The 27,111-nt window shown below is 35.2% G+C and overlaps 1 protein-coding gene across 7 annotated transcripts in view; it reads left to right on the plus strand.

Moving 5' to 3' along the window:
• Nucleotides 1–27,111, plus strand: part of MLLT10 (MLLT10 histone lysine methyltransferase DOT1L cofactor) — a 125,392-nt gene that overhangs the window by 30,057 nt on the left and 68,224 nt on the right. For 6 of the 7 annotated variants that reach the window (XM_032707796.1, XM_032707787.1, XM_032707845.1 and 3 more), the window contains 4 exons: nt 5,029–5,138; nt 9,285–9,388; nt 11,845–11,938; nt 13,845–13,940. In XM_032707796.1, coding sequence (XP_032563687.1) covers nt 5,029–5,138; nt 9,285–9,388; nt 11,845–11,938; nt 13,845–13,940 — 404 coding nt within the window. The remainder of the gene's footprint in view (nt 1–5,028; nt 5,139–9,284; nt 9,389–11,844; nt 11,939–13,844; nt 13,941–27,111) is intronic. The other variant, XM_032707814.1, reaches the window with a different exon arrangement.

The following is a 27,111-nucleotide window of genomic DNA, read 5'->3' on the forward strand; positions in this document are numbered from 1 at the left end:
TCTTTGTTGGCAACAGTCTTGTGTCTGCTGGTAATGAAGTTGTTAGGAGTTCCTTGTTCTCTGTCACATTAGGAGAGATCAGCTAGGGGTCTGGAGTCTGAGTGTTGTTGCTCTGAATGTTAATGAACAATGTACAATAAAATTATACCTGCTAAATATGTACTGCTAGGTTTTTACTGAGTGAAAAATCAGTTAGGCACTGGAAATAAAAATCTCAGTGAAAGACTGGTAAAATTTGGATAATTCTATACTGGTAATTAAACATTTTGTGACCTAGAACAAAACTTAAAAATTGGCAAAATTCAATAGAGTGTCTTTCTGAGGGATAAATCACAATTAAAAAGGACTCAAGTGAAATGCTGTAAGTTTCATAAGCTGTATTTAAACTTCGAAGACTTTTCAGCAAGAATTTCCAATTTCTGATATTGGAAAAAATGGTTGTTACTGAAGTAGATCTTGGAATTAGCTTATGTATGGTTTTTGATGTTGTTTTAACGTTGGTAGAAGTTGTTTCTAAAATCTCTTCAAAAGAAAATTTCTTAGTTATATTTATGTGATGTTTTCTTAGAAAGCATTTTCTTTAAATGTAAGCAACATTTCCTGAAGTTATTGAACTTGAAAGCACAGTTGAAGTACATATTCCTAACTTTAATTTGTCTATCACCAGTAAGTAAAAACTAAAAACTGCTGATGTTTTACAATTTCTGGATGGAGACGTTGATTATTGTAGAATATTGGATTGTTTAAAACAAAAAAGGCACTGAGTCTGTCAGTCCGTGGTAGCCTGAGGGGCTTTTTCCAGCAGTTTCAGAGAAAGCAGTTCTGATAAGAATGCACAGAAACAAGCAAACTCAGTGGCTGATTTGAATCGTTATAATACATTTCTTAGGCTTTAGTTTAAAAAAAAGAAATTAAGTTTATTTTAAAGTAAGCAAGCCAGGCATTGTTATCTGGTAAAAATACCAGATACTGAGAAGGCACATATGTCAAATGGCCACTTTCTCAAAGCGAAAAATAGTAAGCGAAAATAACAAAACCAAAATGAAACAAAGTAATCTTGAGTATAGAGAAAATTTTAAGAACATTTTGCAAGCTGCCAATACCTGCATTTGCAAAAAGGTATGTCTCTCCCTTCCAGTTAAAATTGTCCTGAAAGGGCAGAAGTCCAAAAGTAAATTGAAGTCACAAAAGTGAATTGAAGTATTTAGTGGGAATAGAGTTTGTTAGCAATTACTGCAAGTTTCATAAGTAAAATTAAAGTGAATAATAAAATCTGTGACCATTTGTTTGGACTCAAACCATGCACAGTTAAAGTGAATGGAAGCTTGTAATTGATTTAAACAGTAAATGATATGGTTTATAAAAATGGGTTTAATAAACTCATTTGGAACAAAAGTGATCTCAAAAATGGCACGAGTTTCCTGGCTAACTTTGGAGAACAATTAGGAAAAAATAAGAGTATCCTGCTGTTATTTCTGTGGGGTATTTGGCTGAAGAGGAATGCTGATAAAATTATTTCAGTTGCAACAGAAAATAGTTAGAATGTTTTACATGTTGTTGAATGTGTAGAACAGTGCTATTGGAAGTTTTTATTTTAAAATCTAAAACATGGATGTACAGCAGTATTTTTCACTCTTAAACATTTGTAAAGCTCAAAAGGACTGGATTTAATGATGATTTTTTCATTCCTGGGTGGGAAGGAGGGGAAAGATGTATAGTTGCTGATGAAATAACATAACAAATGATTTGAATAGGAAGTTTATAGAGCAGTCTTTATGGCTTGGATGGAATAAATTGAAAAATATGAATTTAATGTTGTCTTTAATATCATAAATCCTTTAAAATGCTTTCTTACTTTTTGGGCTTTTATGTACAGTTTGAATGGATGTCTCTTTAGAATGTTTCATTATCCCTGCAGACAAAGTAGGCAATTGTCATCCAGTAGGAAACAGCAGACAGAAGCACTCAACTCTGGACATGGCAATAGGTCCTTTATTCTGTTGGGATTCTGAGCTCTGTGCTCAGCTGGAGAGTAGTTGTCTACAAGAGAAGGAAGTGTCAGCAGAGGGTTGGGAAGGAGTTCTTGCACTGTGTTATTTGTTCAAGAGCACTCTTTTTGCAGAAAACGTAAGAAGTCTGTTTCCATGCTAGTAGCTCCTTCTTTCATCAGTGAGACAGGGGAGAGCTCTCACACTCACTTTGTTTGACTGTAGGTGTCCTGACTTGTAAGGCTTATCCTTCTAACAATTGTAAGTAGTCTTTTGATGCTTAAGAAAATGGTGGTGGTTTGCTTCATTTTCCATTTTCCTCCACTACTGTTTGGTCCTTACGTGGCAAAACTGAATCTGCTTGACCTCCCTTAAGTTCAAAAATTTTGTGGAGGAGTCTAGAGACATTGAGTTCTTCAAAGGTGGAGATTCCACAGCACCTTTAGACAACCAGTCCTTAACCACACTTGTTATGGAAAAATACCTTCCTTACTCTTTCTTCAGGGACAGCTGCTGCTGCTTTGTCTCTTTCGACTTTTCCAGGTGAGCCGGTTGTTGCTCTCTAAGAATTCTATATTTCTTCACCAGTTAAACTTTGGACAAAAGAATATATAAGAAGTTGTGTACAGGGTGTGTGAATCCTAGTGGGAGCTGGTCCTGGAGTTAGGCTTCTTTTTGATGGAGGCATTTGAGGCTGGTAATAGGAATGCTGCAACCACCATTATGGTTAAATTATTGTTGAACAGACTGTGATTTTTCAGCAAGGTCAGATTATCTGGAATCTGAAGGTGCCAGATGGAAACCAATGGAAAATGTCCCTTGTTGTCAATTCTCTGGGCTCTTACTGACCCCTTGTTCAAAAAGTGCATTACTGCTGTGGTACCTCATTTGTTTTGTTGTACAGATACTGGGTTTGTTTCCATGAAAGATGAAAGGGGGCCACTGCCCACAGGTATCCTGGATGTGCACTTTGTATTTTGGAAATAGCAGTATGTTAAGCTTATAGGGTTTGGGTTTTCAGGGTTTTTTGGATAGTTATGGAGCAGTATTCAGGTAAAGTTACTTCTGAAACTGGTTTCTTGTAGCGAAAATTCTTTACCTAAATTTCAGTTTGCTTAGTAAGTGATTTTTTTAAATGTCTTGTTTATTTTGTATATTTACATAATAATTTTTCATTATGTGGAAGGGTAACTGGAGTACATGTTTAATTACATCTGAAATAAAAGCTTTTGCCATCTGATTATGTGTAGCTAACTGAAGAAGGATTTTTTCCCCAAATCTTAGTGTCACTTTTCTATTGGCTTAATGGCTTTATTAGATGAATGGTGTTTCTTTTTAAAGATAAATATTTCCATTAACACCATGTTAACATTTATTTCTCTTCAGTAAAATGACTCTGGCATTTGCAGTTTGCAAATCTTAGAAAAGCCCTTATAACACTTACCTAGTGAAACTATCTGTGGATAAAATAATGAAGCAGCAGAGATATTATATTAGTTGCAGTTGAAATACTAGCATGATATGTGTGATATACTGTTGTGTGTGTGCACTTTTCATTTTCTATAGAAATTAAAACTACCAATTTAGTAAATAGGAAGGGGGAACACAGCAACTGGAGAAGATTTGTGCCTTAAGAAAAGCCTCTGGAATGGCATATGTGCTTTTTATTCTAAATATCATTCCAGAGTGTCAACAATACTACTGTAAGCAAATACAGTTTTGTGTTTAGCTCAGTTTGAATCAAAGTACACTTAGGTGAAGAAATAAAAAACCTTTAGATTCATTAGAGTAGTTGAGAAGAGAAAATCCGAGATGAAAGCAAATCTCAGAAAGACCTGCAGTGAGGCAGTGAGGTAGGGTTTGTGTGGGATTTTTTTATTACTGTTGTCTTTTTCTTTCATTATAACATGCATTTACACAGTGATAATTTTCTTTGCTTGCCTAATCCAATAATCTGCTAGATCATCTAATTATATGAGTCTGTCATTTTATGTCCTTAATGTTTGCATACAAGTAAGCCTGGGTACGAGGAAAGCACAGTTATTTTTAAAGCATACTGAAGGTCTTTTGATGGGAGACTTTAGTTTTCCTCTTGGGAAAGGGCAGAATTCACGTCAGATGATTAGCCACAGCAAATTCACTTTCAGATGAGGTGTTATTACTCTTAAAAATCCTGTTATTAGTGTCAGTATAGCAGTATGTTGGGTTAGCTGTATAGCAGCTTCTGCTAAATTTACAGTTACAGCAAACAGTCGTCCACTGGAACAAACCAACAACTCTCAGCATCTTAGTATTGAAAAAAGACTTCCAAGTAGTAGAATTGGTGTTTCCCCCCAGCCCCATCCAACCAAATGTTAGGCAATTAGGAACCTTGGTTTCTCAAAATGTTGTTAAAGTCAGTATGGTAAGTAACTAACCGTTTATTGATGCCCCCAAATTAATGAGTTAGAATAGGACTGGATGGAGGAGTTTGTATTCCTATGAAAAAATGAGCTGGGCACACCTTTACAGAAGGAAGAGATTTCACAGAGGGGCATGTGGGGGTGTGTGTGTGTGTTGGAATTTCCTTCTATAGAAAGAAAACAGGAGTCTATTCTAATCAGAATGACATTGTTTAAGTAAAAATTATATATAGAAGTTTCCTATGATGGTAAGGCTTCCTTGAACATTAGTTTGGTCAGATGATATTTCCCTTTTGCAGGAATTTGCATAGCTTTTATGCAATGACTGTGTTAATCCAAGAAATTTTAAGACTAATCTGTTTTTCCGTTTGTGTGTCACTGTATAAATCATTAGTATTTGAATTTCATGGAGTATTACTTGTATAAATTCTCCCCTGACTAAATTAAAAAATGTATTACAGCTCATTTAAACTCTGGATAACAAAAATGAAATGTAAACATAATGCCTGTAATATTCTAAACAGTTAAAGTAGTCCATGGAAGAAAAAATGTTGCAAAAGATTCTTTGTACTATAATTGTAATGTCTTTTGAGCTTCTAGAAAACATTAAAATTAAATACAATTGTAACTTTTTGTAGGTTGGGCTCATGTGGTTTGTGCTCTGTACATTCCCGAGGTGCAGTTTGCAAATGTTTCTACAATGGAACCTATCGTGTTGCAGTCTGTTCCTCATGATCGTTATAATAAGGTATAATTATATGTCTTTTTATATCTGATGTATTTATTTTAAAATTTGTGAGCTTTAATAATATAAAACTACACTTCTTAGAATGCGCTTTATATAAAAAATTAATATATGTGTGCAGTACTGCTCTATGTTTTCTGCTATGACTTTATGGTAAATTGAAGAATTAATAAAGCTATATTATTAAATTAAGCTGTAACCTTATCTGCCATGTCTCATTAGTCTTTTACCGATTAGGGACTATTTTGTTAATTAAAATATCGTGATCTTTGAATAACAGTTTATTTTGAAAGGAATGTGAAATATTTCCTATAGGTTAAAATACTGTTACAGTTTATTTGAAATGTTATTATTAATTACCACAAAGTCCTGCTGTTTTAAGTGTTGATATGAACATAAATAAGTTCATAAACATTCCTTTTAGGAAGAAAAGGTATGCTAATACATTAAGACAGAAGTTTGCAGAGGACATTTGGAAAGGACTTTTGCCTTTGCAAACAATATTCACTTTAGTGGGATTATTTGCTTATAAAAGAACTGCTCCTAAATAAGTGTCAGTGAGATGGAATGTTTTATAAAGTGTGGTGAGACTTTAAATAAAAAATCCAAAAGGCAAAGCAATGAAACAGTGCACTAGCACATAGAATCAGGGGAAAATAGAGGCCAAAGAAAATTACCAGGAGGGAAAATTTATATAGTAGTCTTTAAAATAAACATCTTTGGAGTTTTGCCAGGAGATAGTGCTTAATTTACCATGTTTTTTTTCTGTGCACTTTTTTCTTTACTAAACACTGCAAAATATGCAGAATTACCAAGTACAGTAATCTTAAATGCAAGAAGAAATGCAGCAGACACTAAAGCATGAGGCTTGTCAGTACAGAGACATTTGGCTGCTGTTTTCCTGAAGTTTACCTGCTTCTGGGGTAAAAATCATCACATTACATAACGAATCCACTGAATGATTTATTTAGTGGGTTAGCTATCAGGAAAGCTCTTCCTATACAGTTGCTTCCAAAAAGAAATGGATTATTAGTTGCTCTTCTATTTAGTAGGTGTTTGTTATTGGATGGTTATGCATGGATAGTATCTTTTTGTTTTATGTCAGCTTTATTTGTCTCTTTCAGGTTCATTTGAAACTATGTGATAATTGAATATAATTATGGATTTTAGGAATCTCTTCTAAGAACTGATAAAAAAAATAAGTGCATTTGATTTGCCTGGTAGTGAAGGCAGCTGTTAGACTTCTCTTTCAGCACTTGCTGCAACAATGAGAAATTTCCATACAATTCCTAGGTTTGACTGATCAGGGAGTGCCATTGAGTAGCTGTTAGAGTAAACTATTTCTCAAATTACTTTTTGCTTTATAAGGGGGGTTTTTTTTGCCTTATCTTTCCTTCTGTCTTTGCTTTTGCAAAGAAGGTTTACATTTTTCATCTTTGAAGGGAAAGTATTGGCAGAAATATAAAGACAGCTTTTCAAAATGTATATTTTACCTTTAAAGAAACTAAGATATTTGTTGTGTTTTTTTGAGTAAAATTTTCTTGCTGAGTCAAAAGCTTCTTTTCCAATGAATTTGGGAGAAGTCAGAGTACTCTCTTCCTTTAAGAGCTTGGAAGAGCAGTGCCATTGTAGGTGGTGGGACAGTGAGAGTTTTAAGCTTCCATATTCCAGAGGTTTTGGAGGTGTAGCATTTGCATTGATTTGCAAATGCATGAAAGTCTTCCTTGTGAAAGAAAGACAAAGGCTCTCAGGCTTCTGGAATTGTTTGTGTGTCCAAGAGAAGGTATAAGTTGAGACCTCAGCTGTAGAGAACTTACTGTTCGTCATGGAACGGGAGGATGAACCTCCTTTGGCCCCGTTTCATATGAAAGACTAGGAAACAGGTTTTATATTTCTAATAACTGTGGTAGGAAATACAGTTTGAGCTTGTTAAAACTGGTAAGCAGTCTACCATGTTGTGTTTAAACTTGTTCGTAATGTAACTGGTTGTTTGTTGTGATTTTTCAGTCATTTTACTGTAAATTGGTTTAAGAAGTCCTGAAATGCAGACCCTCCATGTAGGGTAAATGCTGAAGAAATGGGGCCTACATCTCTACTAAGTGGAACGCTTATATTGCTTTTCTTTCTGTGCTTTGGTGTGGAAAAAAATAAAGAACTTTAAACAGAATTCTAAAAAAAACCCAGAAAGTAAATGAAGATTGAGTTTTATGAGGTCTGTTGAGCTCTCTGTTTATAGAAGTATCTTACTTTGAAGTTACTTACAATTAATATAATGACTAAGATGAGGTTGATAGACCATGACCTTGTTTGTCCCTAAAACCTAAATGTGTCAGGTCATGGTATGGAAAGCTAAAAAGCAGCCAGTCTCAGACCCTGTCAAACAACTGAATTATCAGTATACACCACCTTGATGTACAAAAGAAGCAAGGCAAAGAATTAAGCAGGATTATCCCCTTTCTGATCTTTCAAATGTTAGGATATAGGGTATGATTTTAGGATATATTAGCTATTGGGTGGAATGCTTCTTTACAGTCTTGTGGAAACTGTACAAGAATGACTTGCCTACCTTCAAGTCTTGCATATTAACAAAAATGCTTTAGGTAGCTGACATCTCATGTTAAGTGTTCTAAAACTCTCCGTAAAAGGCTGTTCTGAACTCAGAATTTCAGTCATTTTCATGTCTAAGTAATGCTGGTTTTGCATTTATTTATTTATTTATTTATTTATTTATTTATTTATTTATTTCAATGGTATCTTGGTCCATTTTTTTCAATTGTGTTTTCTACTACCTTGCTTGATGTTATTTATTTTTTATTATTCTACTCATTCTCTGCTGCACTGAAGGGAGGTTATGATAAAATTGCAGTAAATTAAAATATAGACAATTTTTACATAAAAAAGTTTATCTTTTCTCATCTGAGATCTTGTAATGGGATTTCTACAGAGGAAGCAGTGTGTCATTTAAGTTTATTGCTCAGCAAGGTTCTCTCTCATTTAAAAACAAACACTTAATTGCCCCAGTGCTGAATGATACTTTCTTTAAGAATCTATTCTTAAATTGTTACATTTTGCGCATAAATGTAATGTGATATAGAATCTTTCTAAATGGTATTTTCGGTAATTAGGACAGGAAAAAATGGAAACAGATTTAGTTTTGCCTGATAATTCTCTCTGGAATGCTGGTGAGAGATTGTAGTGATGCCTGGTATAGTAGCAAACTTCTGTACAGCATGTTTACTGGCCACGTGTTAAAAAAAACCAAGACAAAGTATTGAGTAATGAGAAGGAATTTGGACTTCTTTCATCTTAATTTTTCTCTTCTGTTTTACTGAGAACGTTTTTGAAAATACTAAAAATTGCCATAGAATCCCAGTAAAACAAATAAATTGACAAAAATTCTGTGAAAAGATTTTCAGGTACTAGATAGGTTGGTTTCATTTTAGCTTGTTTTGGAGGTTGAATTGGGTTTGATATACTGATTTAAGCGTTGTTTGCAGAAGCTTCTTGCTTGATTGGTTTCCAAGATGTTTATGGGGCTGTCCAAGTCATGCCAAAATTAAAGTAGAGTTCTTTTAAATACCAGTTTTATTAAAAGTAACTAAGCATCATATGTATATTGAAGCATGCTATGACACTTCTGAAAATTCTTTGCACCCAACATAGAAAAAAATTTCAAGTTTGCAGTTTTTCTGTGTGTAATTGTGTAGACACACTCATGTATACTGTATGGTATATTGCACCAGTAGGCACTCAGTCTAATTTAATGTTTCTGAATGCCACCAATACAGATTCTGTTAAATGAATGTAAAAATAATTGAGACTTAAAAGGACGTAAACACAAACCTGAAGGCAAGGACAGTCTTGAAGCCTAATGCTATTAACCCTTGGCTGTTTAACCATTTGGGTAGTTGAATAGTGGTATGGAATGTAAGTAAATTAGTATTTGTACTGCCTTAACACTGGTGAAGTGTTACACAGAATCCAAGAGTCTACCAGGTGATCTCCTTTTGCAAACAAGCATAATTAGACTTTCATAAAAAAGTTCTTATACAGGCTTAGCTGCAGAATCCACTTCTCAGCCTAGAATCTCCTGTAACACAGAACTTATTTGTATTCTTCTTATCATGTTAAGTATTTTCTCTTTGATAGACGTGCTATATTTGTGATGAACAAGGCAGAGAAAGTAAAGCAGCCACTGGTGCTTGTATGACATGTAATAAGCACGGATGTCGACAAGCTTTTCACGTAACATGGTAAGTATATTTTATTATTTAATATCTCTGATGTTCCAGAAGGAGTCAATGCACACAGTGTGATGAACAAACATATTTTATTTAGTACCTTTTTGAGTAAAGAAATATAGTAAAGTGATTTGCTTTTATTATAAAAGGGTTTACTAACAATATGGCAGTGGCAGTGTAGATATTGCTGTGCTGCAAAAGCCGTCTGGTAATACTCCCTTGGGTTGTATGAAATGGTGTGTGCCCCTCTGAGTAAGGTTTAGGGCGGGTTGGCTTTTTCTCTTGGTCTTATGTTGTTTTTCTTAGATGATATTTATTAGGATATGGGAGTGTGTAGACATTATTTACCTGCTAACTGATTTTGATGCTTACTTTTAGTAAATCAGTGGGAAAATTACTGAGCTGTATGTAAAAATGCCCTAGATTCACCCATTCCAGTACAGATTTCCAAACATTTGGGGGTAATTCACCTCACTGGTTTTATCTAAATGGTACAGATCTATCCTGAAATATTCAGATTTCATGTATTACTGTTGGGGAAAAACAGCTGTGTCCTCCACCATCTGATTCATTACGATTTAAGGTATTTAGGTTTGCTGGCATTCAGGAGATACTTGTCTCATTTTATAGACTTCTAAAAGAGGCTGAATAATTATATTAAACTGCACGTTAACATGTAAAAGGAGGCAAAAAGAATTCCACCCCAAAATTTACAGGCATTATTTGTTATTTCAATTTCAGCTGAAGTTATTTTGCAGTAGGTAGCTGCAGGTTTATATAGGATGTTTAGCTACACAATATGTGGCTTTACCTGTCTGCTGCCCCAGTATGCTGCTTCATGACCAGTTCAGTCAGGGAAATGGTATTTGCAAATCTGCTTAAATTACTTAAAGGTATTTGCTTCAGTGTAACTAAGTGATAACTTGTATGTCTTAAAGGATTTACTTCTATGTTTTAGTGCTGATTTCTTGGCAACTCTTAATTTATTTATTTTTCTTTTGATTACTTGACTGTGTTGCAGGTTTTATTCTTTCATGAGCATCTAATTTTTCATTGGATGTGATCAATGTCAAGTTTCTTTTTATGGTGAAAATGGATTGTGTTCCTCAAAGCATGCATACCATGTAAAGGGATTACTTACAGATGTGAAAAAATATATACATCCAAGTGCTTGTATGACAAGGTCCCTTTCCTTTCAAACCCTTGGATGCATACAAGAGTTCTTTTCATCTTTTTACTTTCTTCCAAAACCCTGTTTTCAGTGAATGCTGTGAAGAACATGAGGTTTACGTTAAAAATTAAAACATTTATCTTGCCAAATTTTAGAATGTTTTGATTCAATAGCTTGGTCTTTACTATAAAATGATATCTAGCAGGAGAGTGCTATGGCTATGGCTGGGGATATTGAGAGGCTTCTGTAATGTTTAAAAAAAATGGAAGAAAAATGTGAAAACTACAGAAGGCAAAAACCCAGGGCAAGGCATATCAGTTTGGGATTAAGAAAACTAATGTCTAATGAAGAATGAGTTTTAGTCCCTTTGGGTTTTGTACGCCAAGTGTAGAACAATAAATCTTTGCTTGAAGAGACCCTCTTGAATGTTTTCTGTAGTTAGAATCTGCTGTAGATGTGCATGTATTTAGGAAATGATATTTCTGAATTTCCCAAGAACATATTTTTAAAAAGCAGTGAAAATAAACCACCTTATATATTGTTATTTTAATTTTCATACTCCTGTGCATCATTTTGACTGTAACATTGCATTATTACGGTAATGAAAATGATATAGAAAATGAAACTGAATATTTGGTTTTTCAATATCTAAGTTGATTTTGGTAAAGAAAATAAATCAGCATTAAAAACGGTGAAAAGCAAAATTGATTTGAAAAAATTGTAGTAGAATAAGGTAATAATTAGCCCAGGCAAAGCAACTTCTAAGTCTTGTTATTTTTAAAAGAGATTAACCTACCATAGTATTTTAAACTAATAAATATGGTTTGATTTATTATATAATTCAAGTTCTGTTTAGAATAAAAAAAAGTGATGTTCCTGGCATGTCAGAGAAGGATGTATACAACTTCTGAAAAAAACCTTTGGATCTGTGGTATAGTTTTGTTTAAAACTGTTCTTTCCATAGATAATTTTTGGCTTGAATTTGAGGTGAGAATCATTGTGGATTGCTTGGTTTATATTTGTGGGAGTAGCTGCATAGTAAGTATAGTTTTGCAAGCTATAAGCTTGTGTGAGTGGCTTAAAGACTCTGAAAAAGGCATCAGGCCAAAGTGTGAACCTTACATCTTTTTCCCTGGACTACAAAGGTCAGTTTTATACACATGTGCCATTGGAAGTCACTTGTGTGGAAATCTCTTATTAATTGCAGATCTAAGCATCCATACATTATCAGCTGTGATATTGTGGTACGAGCTGGTGTAAATTTGCTTTCTTTGAATGTTGTTTGGTTTATTTTTAGTGCACAGTTTGCAGGACTTCTTTGTGAAGAGGAAGGCAATGGTGCAGATAACGTCCAATACTGTGGCTACTGTAAATACCATTTTAATAAACTGGTATGTATTTGTTAAATTCTATAAATAAATGTCACTGACTTATTTTTTCGCTCTGAATTGCCATTAACTTTAGAAATAATATTTTCATGTAGCTCAAAAGGTAGATTGTATTTCATTAAAACAATGTTTTAATCACAGTTACAGGAGTACTAGCTGAAAATGTTTTTATAGTGGTTACTTTATAGATGTGTGGGTTTTTCCTCTCTGCCAGAAATAGCATGAACATTTAGTAGTTTTTTTCACTGAGTTCCTGTAATGTTTTCTTTTGCTATTTGTTTAGGTGTCTTCTAGGAATTTAGTCCATTTTGGAGTAAAGAAGCCATCCATTTATTTCTGCTTCTGTTACTCTTCTCCCCGTGTCTTCTGTTCTCTCTCTCATTGTGTAGCCAGCAGATATTCCCTGCCTATAAGTTCTCTTGTACATGGCCTTAAGGAAGTGACTTGAGGTTTGATTTTTAAAAAACGAACAAACAAAAGCTGTTGAAATGTCTCAGATATTTCATTAGGTTTTGGATCAGACCTCTGGGGTCTTTCATATCACTCCTTACCAGTTTGACAGATCCAGAGAACTGTTTCTGAGTACACGTGTGAGGGTGTGGACTTGAAGGACTTACTGATGTGTAAAAAAATGTTAATTATAAATATATAGACTTATGTTCAGATACTGCTGTAAGTACAGTTAAACTTGCAGATTACTTGTTTTCACTGCTAAAAAAGGTGAATACTTAGTGTGACTTTTGAATAGGTTGCAATGAGGCAACACGGGGCCAGTCAACTATTTTAGCTTCCTAGAAGTTAAACTTGGTGAGGTTAGCTCTCTGCTCTAGTGAATACTGCTGAATTTGCTTCATAATTAAGATAGGTCATGGCTTTCAGGGCCTTACTAAACTAAGTTGGGTTTTTTTTACTATCTTGTGGTAAATTTATACAAAAGGAGCAAAAATGGTCTATTACTTAGCAGTGAAGGCAAGCCCTTACACTGTTATGCATTTGATTTGAATGTTGCAGTGCTGCTATGATTGAGAACATTTATGTTTATTTAAAAAGCAAGTTTAATGATAAAGACATAACTCTATATTTGACATATGATTAGTTAGCTTTCTGTTATGAAGCTGTAGTGGTAAGAAGAGGAAAGACTGGCAGGATCGTGTTAAGTGTTTCAGTGTTGCTTTAGGATTATTGTGACTGTTAATGCCTGGTAAATACAAGTGCTTAGTATTTACTGCTGAAGGTGGTGGGTGGTGTATATCTACTATTCCACTGGTTGACAAAACACCAACCTGAAGTGTCTATAATGCTGCCTCAGTTATGATGAAATAACAAACATTTAGAACCCTGGCCTAGCGTAAAGTATTCTCAGTCCCAGACTAGGCTCTCAGACATTACAGAAATACAGGCAGTTACATGTGCTGCTTGTAAACCCATACATGACTACAGCATTCTGTATCCTGGTTCTTAATCCATTTAAATGAAAATATTACAGACAGATCACTTGAATAATAAATAAGTCATGAAGCCACAAAACAGCCACCTCACAAAGCATTTCAGTCATGTGTCGGGGCTTCACTGTGGCTTCATGAGATACTCGCTTCAGCAGCATCTTTTTTATGTTATGAAAATGTGTCTAGCATTTTTTAACCTTTAAAAAGTGGCATATTTCATTTCTCTGTGGAAAGCATATCTTGTAAATTTGTGGGAGGTCTAAAAGTTGATATAGGGTTAGGCTTTTTTCCTGGTGTACATGAGATAGTCTTGTGAATTTTATTAGTGTCAGTTTTTCAGTAACTGAAGTACTGAATTTTTTTTTCTCAAGCAATAAGGCATCTTATCAGTTGAAATGCTTTATACTTTTTATTTATTCAAATGGTTCCTTTTCTCTGTCCATAAATATATTTTCTCTTTTTAGAAAAAGAGCAAACGGGGATCTAATAGGTCATATGATCAAAGTTTAAGTGATTCTTCCTCTCACTCTCAGGATAAACACCATGAGAAGGAGAAAAAAGTAAGTGGATTTGTCGTTGCTAATTATGTGGCACATCTGCTTAATAGTAGCGCTTCTGATAAATTTAATTTTTGATGAAAAGCCTGAAGGAAATCTTGTTCCTGAAGAACAGAATAATAATAGAGGTACTAGCATCCAGTGAGGAGAGATTTTCGGGTGCATTTGTACATGCAGCTTCCTGTTACTGTTTATCATCTGTTTTGGGATACGCACTGAAACATAGTCGTTGGAATGGCTGTTTCCATGCAACTTCCTTTGCTTTAGTTTTCCACTAGAGTTTTTCTTGTATACCCTTTGTGACTATGTAGGAAAGAAAACCAGCAGCACACATTTTAGCAACTGTGCAGTTAAACAGCTGCATCTAGTTTTGCTCTGCTGTATCTTTTTCTCTCATCAAAGAACTGACATCTCTTCTTGACACATTTTACTGGAACTGGTGGTCAGGCCCACTGTGATGGCAGAAGACCTTGTTACTCACCTGTGAATCTTCCTGTGAGGGTACTAAGAACATAACTGACTGCTGATTTCTAATGTTGGCATATTACATTTAACAATTTGACATCACATATTCTTAAAACAGGAATTTTAAATTTATGATGATTACTATTTTGTGTTTTTATTACTGCTGGATTAATAGTTGTCTATAAAAAATTTGTCATCTGAATTCAGTAGGGGGTGATTACATACCATGGCACAATAATGCAAATAAGCTTTGGCTCTTTTTTAGTCCTCTAAGAATACATGCAAAACTGCTCACTTGCACACATCCTGTGCATCTTAATAGCTTAATAGAATTTTGTGTGGTTGTGAGTAAACTTAGTTCTGCATTATTAAAAGTCATTACATAAAAATTGAAATCAAAGAATCTTTTGACCAAATGTGTATTGTGCAAAGGAGCTATATTTATAGTAAAAGGAAATTGAATAACAAATGTCAGACTTCAGACTCTTAGTCTCCTTAATATTTGATTTGGATTTTAAGATCACTTCCATTTTGGATGGATGTTGATCTCCAGTTACTCTTGGATTATCTTCTACAAAGTATCTTTAGATTTTATTAGTGGTGTAGGCGAATAGTTCGATCTTCATCTGGTAATGCAGAAAAGATTGTGCATTGAGATGCAGTTGTACCTCTAAATCAAAATTTATGGCTAAAATAATAAACATATGGGGTTTTGGCAGACTTTTTTTTTCTCTTAGTAACACATTGGTAGAAAAAAACCAGTCTTGAATTATAGACTACAGAATTAGCTGAAGGTAAACTCTTACTAATATTTGCCATATTTTTTTCTTCGTTTTTCACCAGAGTAATATTTCAGGTCATGTTTTGTCAAAATAACATGCATGGATTTTTACTCACGTGGAGAAAACTTGTAAGCTGGTGGGCTGATGTTTTTTGGGTTGCTTTTTTTGTTTTGTTTTGTTTGTTTTTTAAATGACTTTGACTGAAAATGCTTTGACCACACAATGCCTGTGAAGTCCTCAGGGTATACTTGGAGGGACTTTGTAACAGTGTGCTCAGTCCATATATCAGCTGGTTTTTTTAGCTGGCTGCTCAGCTTCTCCTGCTCTGGAAGTGTTTTGGTGTAGACCTTCTAGAAATAGTAAATGTTGTGGCTTGCCTTTGCAAGTCCTGGCCCTTTTCTGTGACTTAAACTTTGTTAGAAATAGGATATTTAAGTTCTACCTTTCATGAAGTGAAACATGGTAATCCAAAAGATCTCATGATCTGCAATACCACATGAAGCAATGCAGTTTGAAGCACTAACCTGTCATTTGACATTCAGTGTTTCTCATGGCATGAGAATAATTAAACAGTATTCGAGTTAAAACCACCCAGCGGTGAAAAAAGTTGCAGTTTCCTAAAGCTGTTAATCGTCTAACTTTTTGTGGCCACAGATTCTTTGTTTGGCATTTTTAATCTTATACATTCTATAGTTGAAGAACAGACTGTTCTTCGCAAAATCCTAATCTTCAGTCAGTAAACTGTAGGTGTTATAAAGGCTCATTCTCTTGGTAAATTTGATTACCTTCTGCATGTGATGTCTTATACTGTACATTTGATATACTGTATCAAGTATCTTGGAGGACTGTGGTCATTTTTTAGGGTGACTTTCCTTATTTCCTCTTCTGTAAATCTGTTTGGAATCTAGATTGTTGTCATATTATGGAAAATATGTATATATTTCTTCACAGATACAGTAGTGTCTCTGTATGTGGCACCCCACCTGCCCTGTGGCCACTGTAGTTTCTTCTTTATCCTTCATTTTTTTCTTTGGAAATTTGGATAATCTGATCTGCAGGCATTATTAAAGCTTTTCCTTTTGCCAAGCAGTAGCTGTATGAGTTGTGGCTTGGAACAATTTTTATTTCTCAGACCTCAAAAGCTATCCATTTGTGCATATGGAATACTAGAGACTGGAGTAAGAAGAGGTTGGTCTGAAAATGTTGATGTAGATAGATAACTGTCATTTCTACAAACAGACACTGCTGAAAGCCTGTGTTTTCCTTCATAGAATGTGTTAGTCTCTTCTGGATACCCTGCTAACAAAATTGATAACAAATATATAAGGGTATAATAATAAAAAAAAAATCCTGAACAAATTCAACCAAACCTTTGGTATGATTTAATTGTAATAATGAATTTGAAGCTACAGAATAAATAGCTTCATTATATTCTGATTACTGCTGCCTAAGTATTGTTAGTTTCTATGGCAGAGATGCTATTTAGAAATGATTAGTGATGAGGCTGCATCCCTCATAAATAGGGTTGGTAATATGTTGCTTGACATTCCATTATAATATCCCATTTTTTCAGGGCCCAGGTGTTTGCCTCAAGCTTTCTTGGGAAAAATTTAAGCCACCATGAGGCTGTAGAAGAACACCTTGCTTGGGAAAAATTTAAGCCACCATGAGGCTGTAGAAGAACACCTTGCTTTAATGTTCCTGACAGTCTTATATTTGGAAGGACTAAAGAAAGACCTAAATATATCTGGAATTGACTTTTGTATAAAGGAAGTCTTTTTAGCCACTTACATGAAAATTAGTCAAGATTACTAGCTTTATATGTTTGTGACTTCTGAAAAATGTGAATATATTGCATATAAAGTAACTACTTTATAGCAGATTAACTAACCTAATTTCTTTTCTACTATTGAAGTGCTTTGCTCTGGACTGAACAGGAAGGGGAAATTTAAAACTCTTGCTATGATGGCTCATATGATTTAAATTAAACAAAACTGGGCTTGTGACTGAAGACTGCAGATGTGTAAAAAGTTGTGGAGAGGCAAAAAGAACAAAACAGTGACAAGGAGCCTCAGGCCACTATTACAGAAGCTGGAGAGTGTCAGAGGAAAACCTAAAATGCAGGAACCAGGATAAGTGTTCCAAACCCTGAGCTATGTGTTCAGTATGGTTCAGTATGGACATGTTTTTGCTGCTTCTCCTTTTCGTCAAGGAACATTACAGCTTTTCTGATTCGCAGGTAGAAACTTGAACACCTCAGAAGAGCTCGACGCAGTGTCACACTCAGTGTGTTCCAGTGTAACTCGAGTTTGGTTGTTGGGCCCAGGGGAAGGGAAATTTAAAACGTTTCTACACATTGGAAGTTTCCATAGGCGAGCTCTGTGTTGGTTTGTATCTGCGTTCTGAACTGCCCAAACTTTCCAATAGCCTATGGTCACGTGTCAGGGCAATGAATTTCATTTGAAGAAAGGTGCTTCATGCTTTTTAATGTATTTTAATGCTCTGAGTGAGCTGTTACAAGTCGTGAACACTCAGATCAGGTGTTCATGAGGCGTTTCTCACTGAACAACCGACTGTGGAAAGGTAAAATTGCCCTGCCATACATCACATAAGATTCTGTGGCAAAAAAAGGAACAGACTGCAGTTTTTTGAGTTACCATTCAACTGCATAAGCAATCGTTTCTTTTTTCACTAAAAAAATAAATAAATCTGATTTAGTCCTGAAGAGTCAACTTACAGTGCTGTATGGAGTGTTTCAAAGGTGATTCTAATTGTGTCATTCCTCTGCTAATTACTCCATTTCATAAACTAAATGATGTTACTTGAGCACTGGGAATTTTGTGTGACTTTCAGGGTGAAAAGCTCCCGACTTATCTCAGTAATGCAGTATCCCATTTCATTTTCTTAATTTTTTAAGTTTTTGTTAATCAGTTTAATAGATTTGACTCTTTAGTCCTTTCAACTGATCTTGGTGTATGAAGCAAAACTATAAGAATGCTAAAGATAACTAGAAGAAAAGCGGTTTGCAGCCACTTTGAAATTACTTCAATTTTAGTAATTGAAGTAATACTAGATAAATATTATTCAAATGAGAACTGCGTGGTATGGATGCTAATGGTGATGCTTAGCCATGTTAACTTATTCCAAATTCTGTTCAGTCAGAGGGAAAGAAGAATGCCTCTAAAACACCCCTAAAAGCTGGTCAATAAATATATGCCATATGTATCTCACTGTATAGATGGTCTTTAATATACATCTAACATGCAGAACCCAGTTCCTGTTTTCCTTAGACTGAAATTTGTTGTGGGTTCCATGTGTTCAAAAAGGGGGATGACTTCATGCTTCAGTCTTTACTGTTGTTGCCAACAAATAGTATTCCTCCTTCTGGGCACCTGTTCTGTGCTGACTTTTGTAGGAGTGTAGTTCATTCTTTAATAATCTCTTCATGTAAAATTCTGTTGAAAGTCTAACTCTTTGGGAAGACTGATGGAGTGTGATTGTGTAAACAAAATTTCACTGGAAAACTACTCTGAGTATATTCAGTAATATATATCTTAATCTGCAGGATTAAGAGGAAAGGTGACATCTTCTTGCCGATTAAAATTCTCAAAAAACTTGTGCTGTTTTCTGTGTATTCAGTTGTCATCCTGATAATCAACTGCGTGTAATTTACTGGAACTGGCACCAGTTGGTGTATATAGAGATGGCACAGCAAAATGATCTCTTATGGAGGTCAGGAAGAACTATATAAACAGATAAGGTCATTTTTATTTACGTTATCTTTTAGTAAGAGGAAAAGTAGGAACTGTTTGTCTCAATTCTTACGCTTATTGTGGAATTACTGATTTCATTACCTCATTTTTTTAACCTTACAGTAATACATCATATATATTATTGAAAAAAGAGCAATGCTTTTCGTGTATTGAGGTGTTGAGCACAGCAAACACCTCAATAGTATTAAGCTTGTCACCTGGGATTTGTTAATTATTGTAAAATCAAAATGACAAACACACCACTTCAGATATACCTAAAAACTACTCTGTAAGATGTAGAATTTTGTAAGGCTGCCTAAGTTGCAAGTGTCCTTCTCCCTCTCAAAGTACACATTTTAGTCTTTTACTTTTCATTGTGAAAGAAAATAAACTCAAAACTGTGCATGAACTAATAGTAAGTGATAATTGTTTCTGTAGATTGTAAAACTGAAAATCCACGGGTGGCAGAATCCTCAAACATTTATCGGAAGAAGTGAGACATCTCTAGAGCAATACCAAGAGACTCAGAATTTTGAGTAGATTTGAATCATAAATAAGTTCTTACTGTGCTCATCAAACAAGAGTTGTATTTTTTTTTAAGAAAAATCACATTGTTAGTCCAGTTGTCATCCTTAGGGATTCCCTGGAGTCACCAACCAAAATATTTTTTTCATTGAAAAATTGCTATGATACACTTGAGGTATTATTAGGTGTTACTTTTACTTATTTTTTTATCCTATTATTATATATTACTTCAGTTTCATTATTATCTTCACAAAATTTTAGGAAAATACTTTTTGTGTGATGTTGATTTTAAGTTTTCTAGAAGTTCAGTGTATTGTAGCATCATTTGCTCCTCAATGTTTGTACTCCACCACATTATAAGACAGGGGAGAGTAACTTTTGAATAACTGAGGAGGAAGATAAGCTGTACCTTGAAGAAACATGAAGATTTCTTGCTTGAGAAAATGACACAATTACTTTTTTTGAAAACTAAGTGATACCTGAAAACTAAAAATAGGTCAGTAAGGTTGCTGCTTGATTTTGTTGTTTTTGAGCAATGTATCTTCCTACGCTGTGGGCGTGGTTTAACCCCAGCTGGTAGCTCAGCCCCACACAGCCACACGCTTTTTCTCCCCTAGTGGGATGGAGAGAATTAGAAGTGTAAAACTGAAAAAAACCTATGGATTGAGATAAAGACAGATTAATAGGTAAAGAAGAATTTGTGCATGCAAGCAAAACAAAACATTCACTGCTTCCCATGGGCAGGCAGGTGTTCAGGTATCCCCAGGAATGAAGGGCTCCATCACATATAACTGTTCCTTGTGAAACAAATGCGTCATTCCGAACATCCCCCCTTCCTTCGTCTTCACTGAGTTTTACATACTGGGCATGACCCTACATGGCATGGGATATTTTTGGTCAGTTGGGGTCAGCTGTCCTGGTTTTGTCTTCTCCCAGGTTCTTGTGCCCCTGCAGCCCACTCGCTGGTGGAGTGGGGTGGGATGAGGAGCAGAGAAAGCCTTTGACTCTGTGTGAGCTCTGCTCAACAAAAATGAAAACATCCCTATGTTATCAATACTGTTTTCAGCACAAATCCAAAGCACAGCTCCATACCAACTACTGTGAAGTAAATTAACTATATCCCGTTCAAAACCAGCACAATTTCAATCCTATAACTGTGAGAGATGTAGAATGAAAAGGTGCTTTAAGAGACTCTTTTTCTTTGCTCTGGATCCTAGATTAATACAACAATATTAATACTTTGTAATGGTTTCTAGAAGGTACTTCGGATACTTTTTTATGAATCTGCATATATGTATAATATTTTATATATATATGCTGTTCATCAGGTACAATGTTTTGTGTGCTGGTAGACTATATGCAGTTAAAGATGATCTGCAATGTTAAGCTGACTGAGCCAGGAGAATTGAATGTACTCCTTTTGTTTGCCATTCTATTTGCCTATTTTTTAACATAAATTTAACAGGTATCTTTAAGTTACCTTGCAGACAGTGGAGCATTTCACAGCATGTAACATAATACATAATTTAAAATTTTAATACTTGCAGTTTTTATAGGAATAAATGAAGCTGAGCATTGATTTAATCTTGCACCATTTTTGAAGTTGAAAAGTGCTACTCAAGTGTGTAGCATTTGAGTATCCATTACTAACCATTAATATTAAACTGTGCAAATAACAGAAGAAGCATATTTTAATATTAAATATCAAAAGAAGAGTAGCTCATTCTGGTTAAGAGCTGGTAGTCTTGGACCTCATAGAAGCTTTGGATGGCATTTTTGTTATTGATTCTTGAGTCTTTTTACCATTAACAGGGAAAATTTGGACCATCATTCCTGTACTTAAGTGAGGCTTTTGAATATTTAAGTAATTACATCAAGGACTGGTACTTAAGAACAAGTTTTATCCTTAGAGCTGCATATGTATGTGTTTGAATAATGCTGGCAATAGTGTTCAATCTCTCCCTATAAACTATCCCGTGCCTTCTCCTTTTGTTACTGTGACTGCAGCAACACTGCTGCTGCATTGAATTTTTCTGCTGTGGGTTATACCATTTAAAATGATAGCTAGATGAATGCCTGAGCAAGGGTTGTTGTTGTAAAAATGAGATAAATTAGGATTTGAATTTGAAACTTGTGGGCTGTGGGCATCTTTCATTCTGGAATTGTTACGGTTCTATTGCTCCTAGTCCCGAATAAGAGGCCAAGCTGATCTGCTATTGGGGATTAACAAGAGCTATGTGCAGCTTTCCATTCAGTTGTGATGGTGACAGCTCTGGATTTACAGTCTTTGGTGGCACAAAGATAGTGCAGAAAACCTATAAATGACAAAAGCACCAATTTAAATACTCTGTACTAACAGAACATTCTGATAAATTGGAATTATTTGAGGGAATCAAAAACAGCAGCTGAAAAATTAGTGGTTTGGACATTCAGATGATTTTGATTACAATAATCAATAAGGAAAATAGATTTGAAAATGTTCCTAAGGTTTGAAAACTTGGGACAACCAAAGGTAGTAGAGGTTTATGATTTTTGTAATGGAGAAGGTATAAAAATAGAATAATTCAAGGTCAACCCAAGCAGTTTTGTCTTGAAGGACTAAGCGCTGGTGCTTGCTGATAGTGTGCACGTGTTTTAATTCTTTCAAAACAGAAGTTAGTCTCCTGCTCCCTGAGCAGGTGAGTTCTTCTTCTCTGTTCTGCGTCTGCCTCCTCTTGTGCCTGTTACTGTCCATCTCTCATGTTCCTTCACAGAACTAACACAGCTCACTAAAACAGCAGAAAACACTGCACTTTGTTTTTTGTTGCTGCTGTTTTAGCAGTTTGAGCGGGCACACAAGCTGAACAGTTCTGGAAAAGGTGAGCAGGGTCAGAAAACTTTTTTTTTCTCCTTTGTAACACTGAACTGTTAACTGCTGCACTTCAGAACATATTTTAATGAAATAAAGTACTGTGGAAACCTCATTGGAGAGGGCTGTGCATTCTTGAGACAAAAATTAATTGTAATTAAATGTAAATACCTTCAGCAAGTTAAATGATACTTCCATGTGGAAATATTATGAATTAATACTGCTATTTAAGAGAAAAGCTGAACTTATCCACTCCATCTGTACTAGAAAAGTTATTGTTCACTTGCATTATTTTCAAACATTGAAGTCCAACGTGTGAAAAGATAGATTTGATTACATCTGTTCTGTTGTGTCATGGTTTAGGAACGGCATTCCCTAATTTATTTCCACCCTCCCATGCTTGCTCCTTCCCCCCTCCAGTGGGAGATAAAAAAGCTAGGGATTATGGGCTGAGATGAGAACAAGTTACAATGACATAAGAAAACCGAACAGCAACAGCTACAGTCCTAATAACAGCAAGTGTATAAAAGAGAGGGTGTTTTACATGCAAGCTGCTCACTGACGTGGCGCGACCCCCGAGAGAATGAACAGACTGGTCGGCGGACCCTCCGCACGCCACCCCTTCTTCCCAGCCGGAAGCCAGGCCCCTCCCCTCCTTCCTGGAAGCGAGAATCCCTTCCTTCTGTCCCCCAGTGATGATGTGAGTGGTATAGAATAACAACCTGGACACACCCACATGGCTTGGCCAGTGGGAAACCAGGACATGTTTGTAGCAGATCTGAGCTACAATGAAGTGATACATGTATCCTTAATTTGATATTTCCATGAGATGGTATTTTTGTTCAGGAGTCTGGCAAAATGTTTCTCTGAAAGTATGTTAAAGAAAATGAATGATGTCATGCTGACCTTTAGAATGATCCAACATGTAAATGAGCTAAAATGAGCTGTATTTATGAAGTCATATTATATAATAATTTTGTAGATTGAATCTTTGTGGAAGAAATAAAAGCAATCAATGTGCTTTTTTCTGCCTTCTCCATTCCCCTCTCCCCTACCCCACAAGAGGCCAATGTACAGAAAGTGCTATAGAATTAAGAAATACCACACCTTATTTGTTTTCTAATCTTGCAGCATGTAGGTGTTGGTGTTAAGAAGGTATTATGTAATTTTTTAGATAAAAAACAAAATCCAAAAATGATATCTCTGGTGATAAATAAAGCTTTCTGATTAATCATGACATATGAACTCTAGGTATTTTATATTGATATTTAGCTGCACCATAAATCAGGGCTCTTCAGGTTCTAGGTTGAATAATGTTAAACTGCTTACCCAGTGGCTGCATGGCAGTCACACTTTATTTTTCTCACAGTAACAAAGATTTCAGAAGCTGCCTAAATCTGGTCTGCTGAACTACCTTATTTGTGAACCAAGATTAAAATTTCCCTCATTAATTTTGTAGCTGGTGCTGTATTTTTTTATTATATTCTTCCTTGGAATGTGTCTTCTGCTAAATCTTGGGTTTACAGAATGTAATATTGCATTTGTCAGCTCTGCATAGGTGTTTGGAACATCTGAACTCATGCTTAAATATATGAATGGGTTCTGCCTGCCCTTAGTGCTCCCTTGGCTTTTACTTATTGGCAATATTATTTTCAGTCCTTGTTAACAGTAACTTCTGCCTTTTATATTCCTTACTGTAAAGCTCGTAGGAGGTCAGATATTTGATGTGATTACCTTCCTTAGAATGGGGTGTTCCCATGTGGCTTTCTGGATGGATGTTTATCTTGGTGAGCTGCTGATATGTGTTTTGGGGATTTTTTAGAGCTATAACTGAACAGAGATCTTACAAAAGTGAAGCATGTAAAGTTGTCCATGAAGGGCTAGTGGTTTGTTCTTTTTTTGACGGTAGGGGAGATGATTAGTTAGTATGGCCTTTGAGACAGACTTGATTAAAAGCTGTCATATTTGTTAAATATTGTGGGAATTTGTGTCCCTCTTTTACTTTTCTGGATTCCAAAGTGGATATTGCAGAACTCTTGTTATACTTAGTATGCATCTTTATGGTGAGAAGAGGGTGCAACTGCATTGTGGGAGCTACATCTCTTCATCTCAGCAGGTTGTTTTGGAAATTTTTTATTCTTACCAATGTAAAATCTGAGCATTTCTTTCAAACGTTTTCCTGCAGTGAAGTGTTCTCCACTTCTTTGATGTTATATGCATCTGGAGTCAATTCACATTCAGAAGTAGGACTTCTGAACTTTCCTTAGGAAGAAAAAGAAGTAAAAAGAAAAAACATAGAGGGAGAATTATTAGAGGAAGTATAACTTAAAAGGAGGAGGGAATGTAGAGGTAAGGACAGCAGATGTCCTGTGAGTGAGAGATTTGTATCCAAAAGGCCTTTGGATGGGTTACCCCTCCAGTGTCCTTGAGTGTTAAGCTGTGACCGTGGTAAGCTGTCCTGTCAGACTTTGTGCTGGTGCTTTGGATCTGGGAGAGGAATTTGATGTGGTTGCTGATGCTTCACTTTACAGAAATTAAGCATATTCTTTCGTTTATGCCCTCTCCCTTCCTACTGTTCTTGTATCCCCTTTTCCTTCTTCTTGACACCTCCTTTTGTGTTGAGACTGCTGTCAAAGTGATTTCAGTACATCCAAAATGTAATTTGAAGTTCTCCTAACTGTTCTTTTGAACAGAATTTTATGTTTCTTCGCCTTTTAGATGAAATTACACTGAAAGTAAGAGAGCACTAGAAGGTCAACAGAAAAGATTGTAAAACATGTTCATTTAAAAGTTTTCCTATTGTTTACTGATATTTCTGTGAGGTTTCATCTTAAAGCATATTAAAGTCATTACCCCTTGGCTCCAAAATTATAAATAAAAAAAAATTCTTTAGAGTGATTTGAATTTCCTAGTAGAATGATAAAAGCTAAAGAAACTCAGGCAGTGGCTTAGCCATTTCATAGCTTCATTCTTGAGGCTTGTCTGGGGTTCAGCGAAATTGTTACTTGAGTTTATCTAAATATCATACACGTGATAATGTAGTTTGGTAACTAGCGCTGGTGAAAGTCTTTTGGGTCAACAGGTTTGATGAACAGCATGGCAGTCTGGGTGTAGATGCTTCTGGTTTTTTCTTGATCCCTGCTTGTTTTTCTGGTAGTATGGGTAGCATTTTTGGGATTGTTAAATGTAAGATGTTATTGAAAAGACTGAGCACTGCATTTGAATGCCTCCTCTCCATATTTTTTTTTCTTTCACGTGTATTTTCCATGTCTAAAAAGAGGCATACAATCTCCCCTACAGAAAAATACAGAAACCCCCAAAATCAACCTCTCTGATCTAAAACTCCTTCAACAAGCCTATATTAGGTTTCAGAAATTTAAATCCTACCTTATGGTGTATATCATTGTAGTTATGACACCTGTACACTTTATTGTCAAAGGAAGAACTCTTTATTCCCTGTGGCACAGTGAGAGAAAAACCCCAAGTTCACTTCAGTGTATAAAACCCCCAAACCTAGAAATCCCCATGAGCTTTTTAAAGACCGACCTTTGAGTTTTAAGGAATGTACAAGAATTAAAAGAACTTTATCTGTTGTATTCTAGCAAGTATATTTTTACATGAGATTTTGGTGACAATTGCTTTGTTACTTTTTTAATGAACTGTCTGGGTTAAACTCTATTTCCTTTCTGGCAAAATTAGGCTGTAAGTTTAGTGGTATAGTTCATAAAGATAGAGATAAATGTGTTTTGCTTTCAGCTTTGCATCTAGGTTATCAATTAACTGATTCTACTTTATTAGAGAATTTGAGAACCCATTCTCTTAATGTCTTAGGCTGATTCCATGAAATAAGTCTCTCATATTTCTTCCATTGTGACTGAAATAGAAAGCTTATACTTGGTCATACCTCAATATCTTGTCCTGGTGCTTGGTGAGAGTGGTCGTGCAGCCGCTGTTGAACAAATTATGTTTTCTTTTGAGAGTCTGGATAATCATTTTGCTAGAGAAAGATCAACATGAGTAATTTTTAAGATGCAAAACAGTTACCGAGTTTTCATATGGTTATGCAGACTCACACATTTTGTGTTTCTTATGTTTTCAAGCTGCTCAATGGGATTTTTAAACCCCTTGTGTCAATCCATATGTATGCACTTTTTCTTATTAGCTTTCCGCTGAAACAGTCATTCTGAACAAATAGCCATAGTTCTGTGGAGTTTTGTCTTAGTGCATGAAAATTTCACAAATACATAGTTAAAGAAACAAAATACCTGAGTGCCAGTAGCTTACAAGTAACTGTCTCTCACACCTGCGGTTTCTCTGCATCTTCTGACATTGGCTGTCTAAATAAACTGTATTATAACACTAAGGAAGAAAATTACTTGTTTATGATTAAATTGGTAAAACTACTGAACTCCTTTACTCTAAGTTTAATTGTTAGTTTTGTCAGATGGGGCATTTTTTTTTTTTTAAGTATTTGTCTGAACTGTTTAAACAAATGCAAATTGGGTCTGATTCTGTAATCCTCTAAGAATTGATTTCTGCTGGTATGAAAGACTTTTCTTATACTCTAAAGGCTCTGGGTTAAAAAGTTACTTTCTCTCTGCACAATTTCATTCACACTGCCAATGCTTCATTTCGTGTTTAAAAAATAAGAATTAAGAAAAACCGCATTAAATTCTCAGCTCTTTTAGAAAGTACATTTGACTTGTATAGCTTTTGGTATTTTACTCAGTTTACCATGGAAGATACTTAGTCTGTAAAATGTATGCACCTTTTTGGGAATGAAATCTAAATCAGATTTCACA

The sequence above is a fragment of the Chiroxiphia lanceolata genome, chromosome 1, assembly GCF_009829145.1.
Source record: "Chiroxiphia lanceolata isolate bChiLan1 chromosome 1, bChiLan1.pri, whole genome shotgun sequence".
In the NCBI taxonomy this organism is placed as follows: Eukaryota; Metazoa; Chordata; class Aves; order Passeriformes; family Pipridae; genus Chiroxiphia; species Chiroxiphia lanceolata.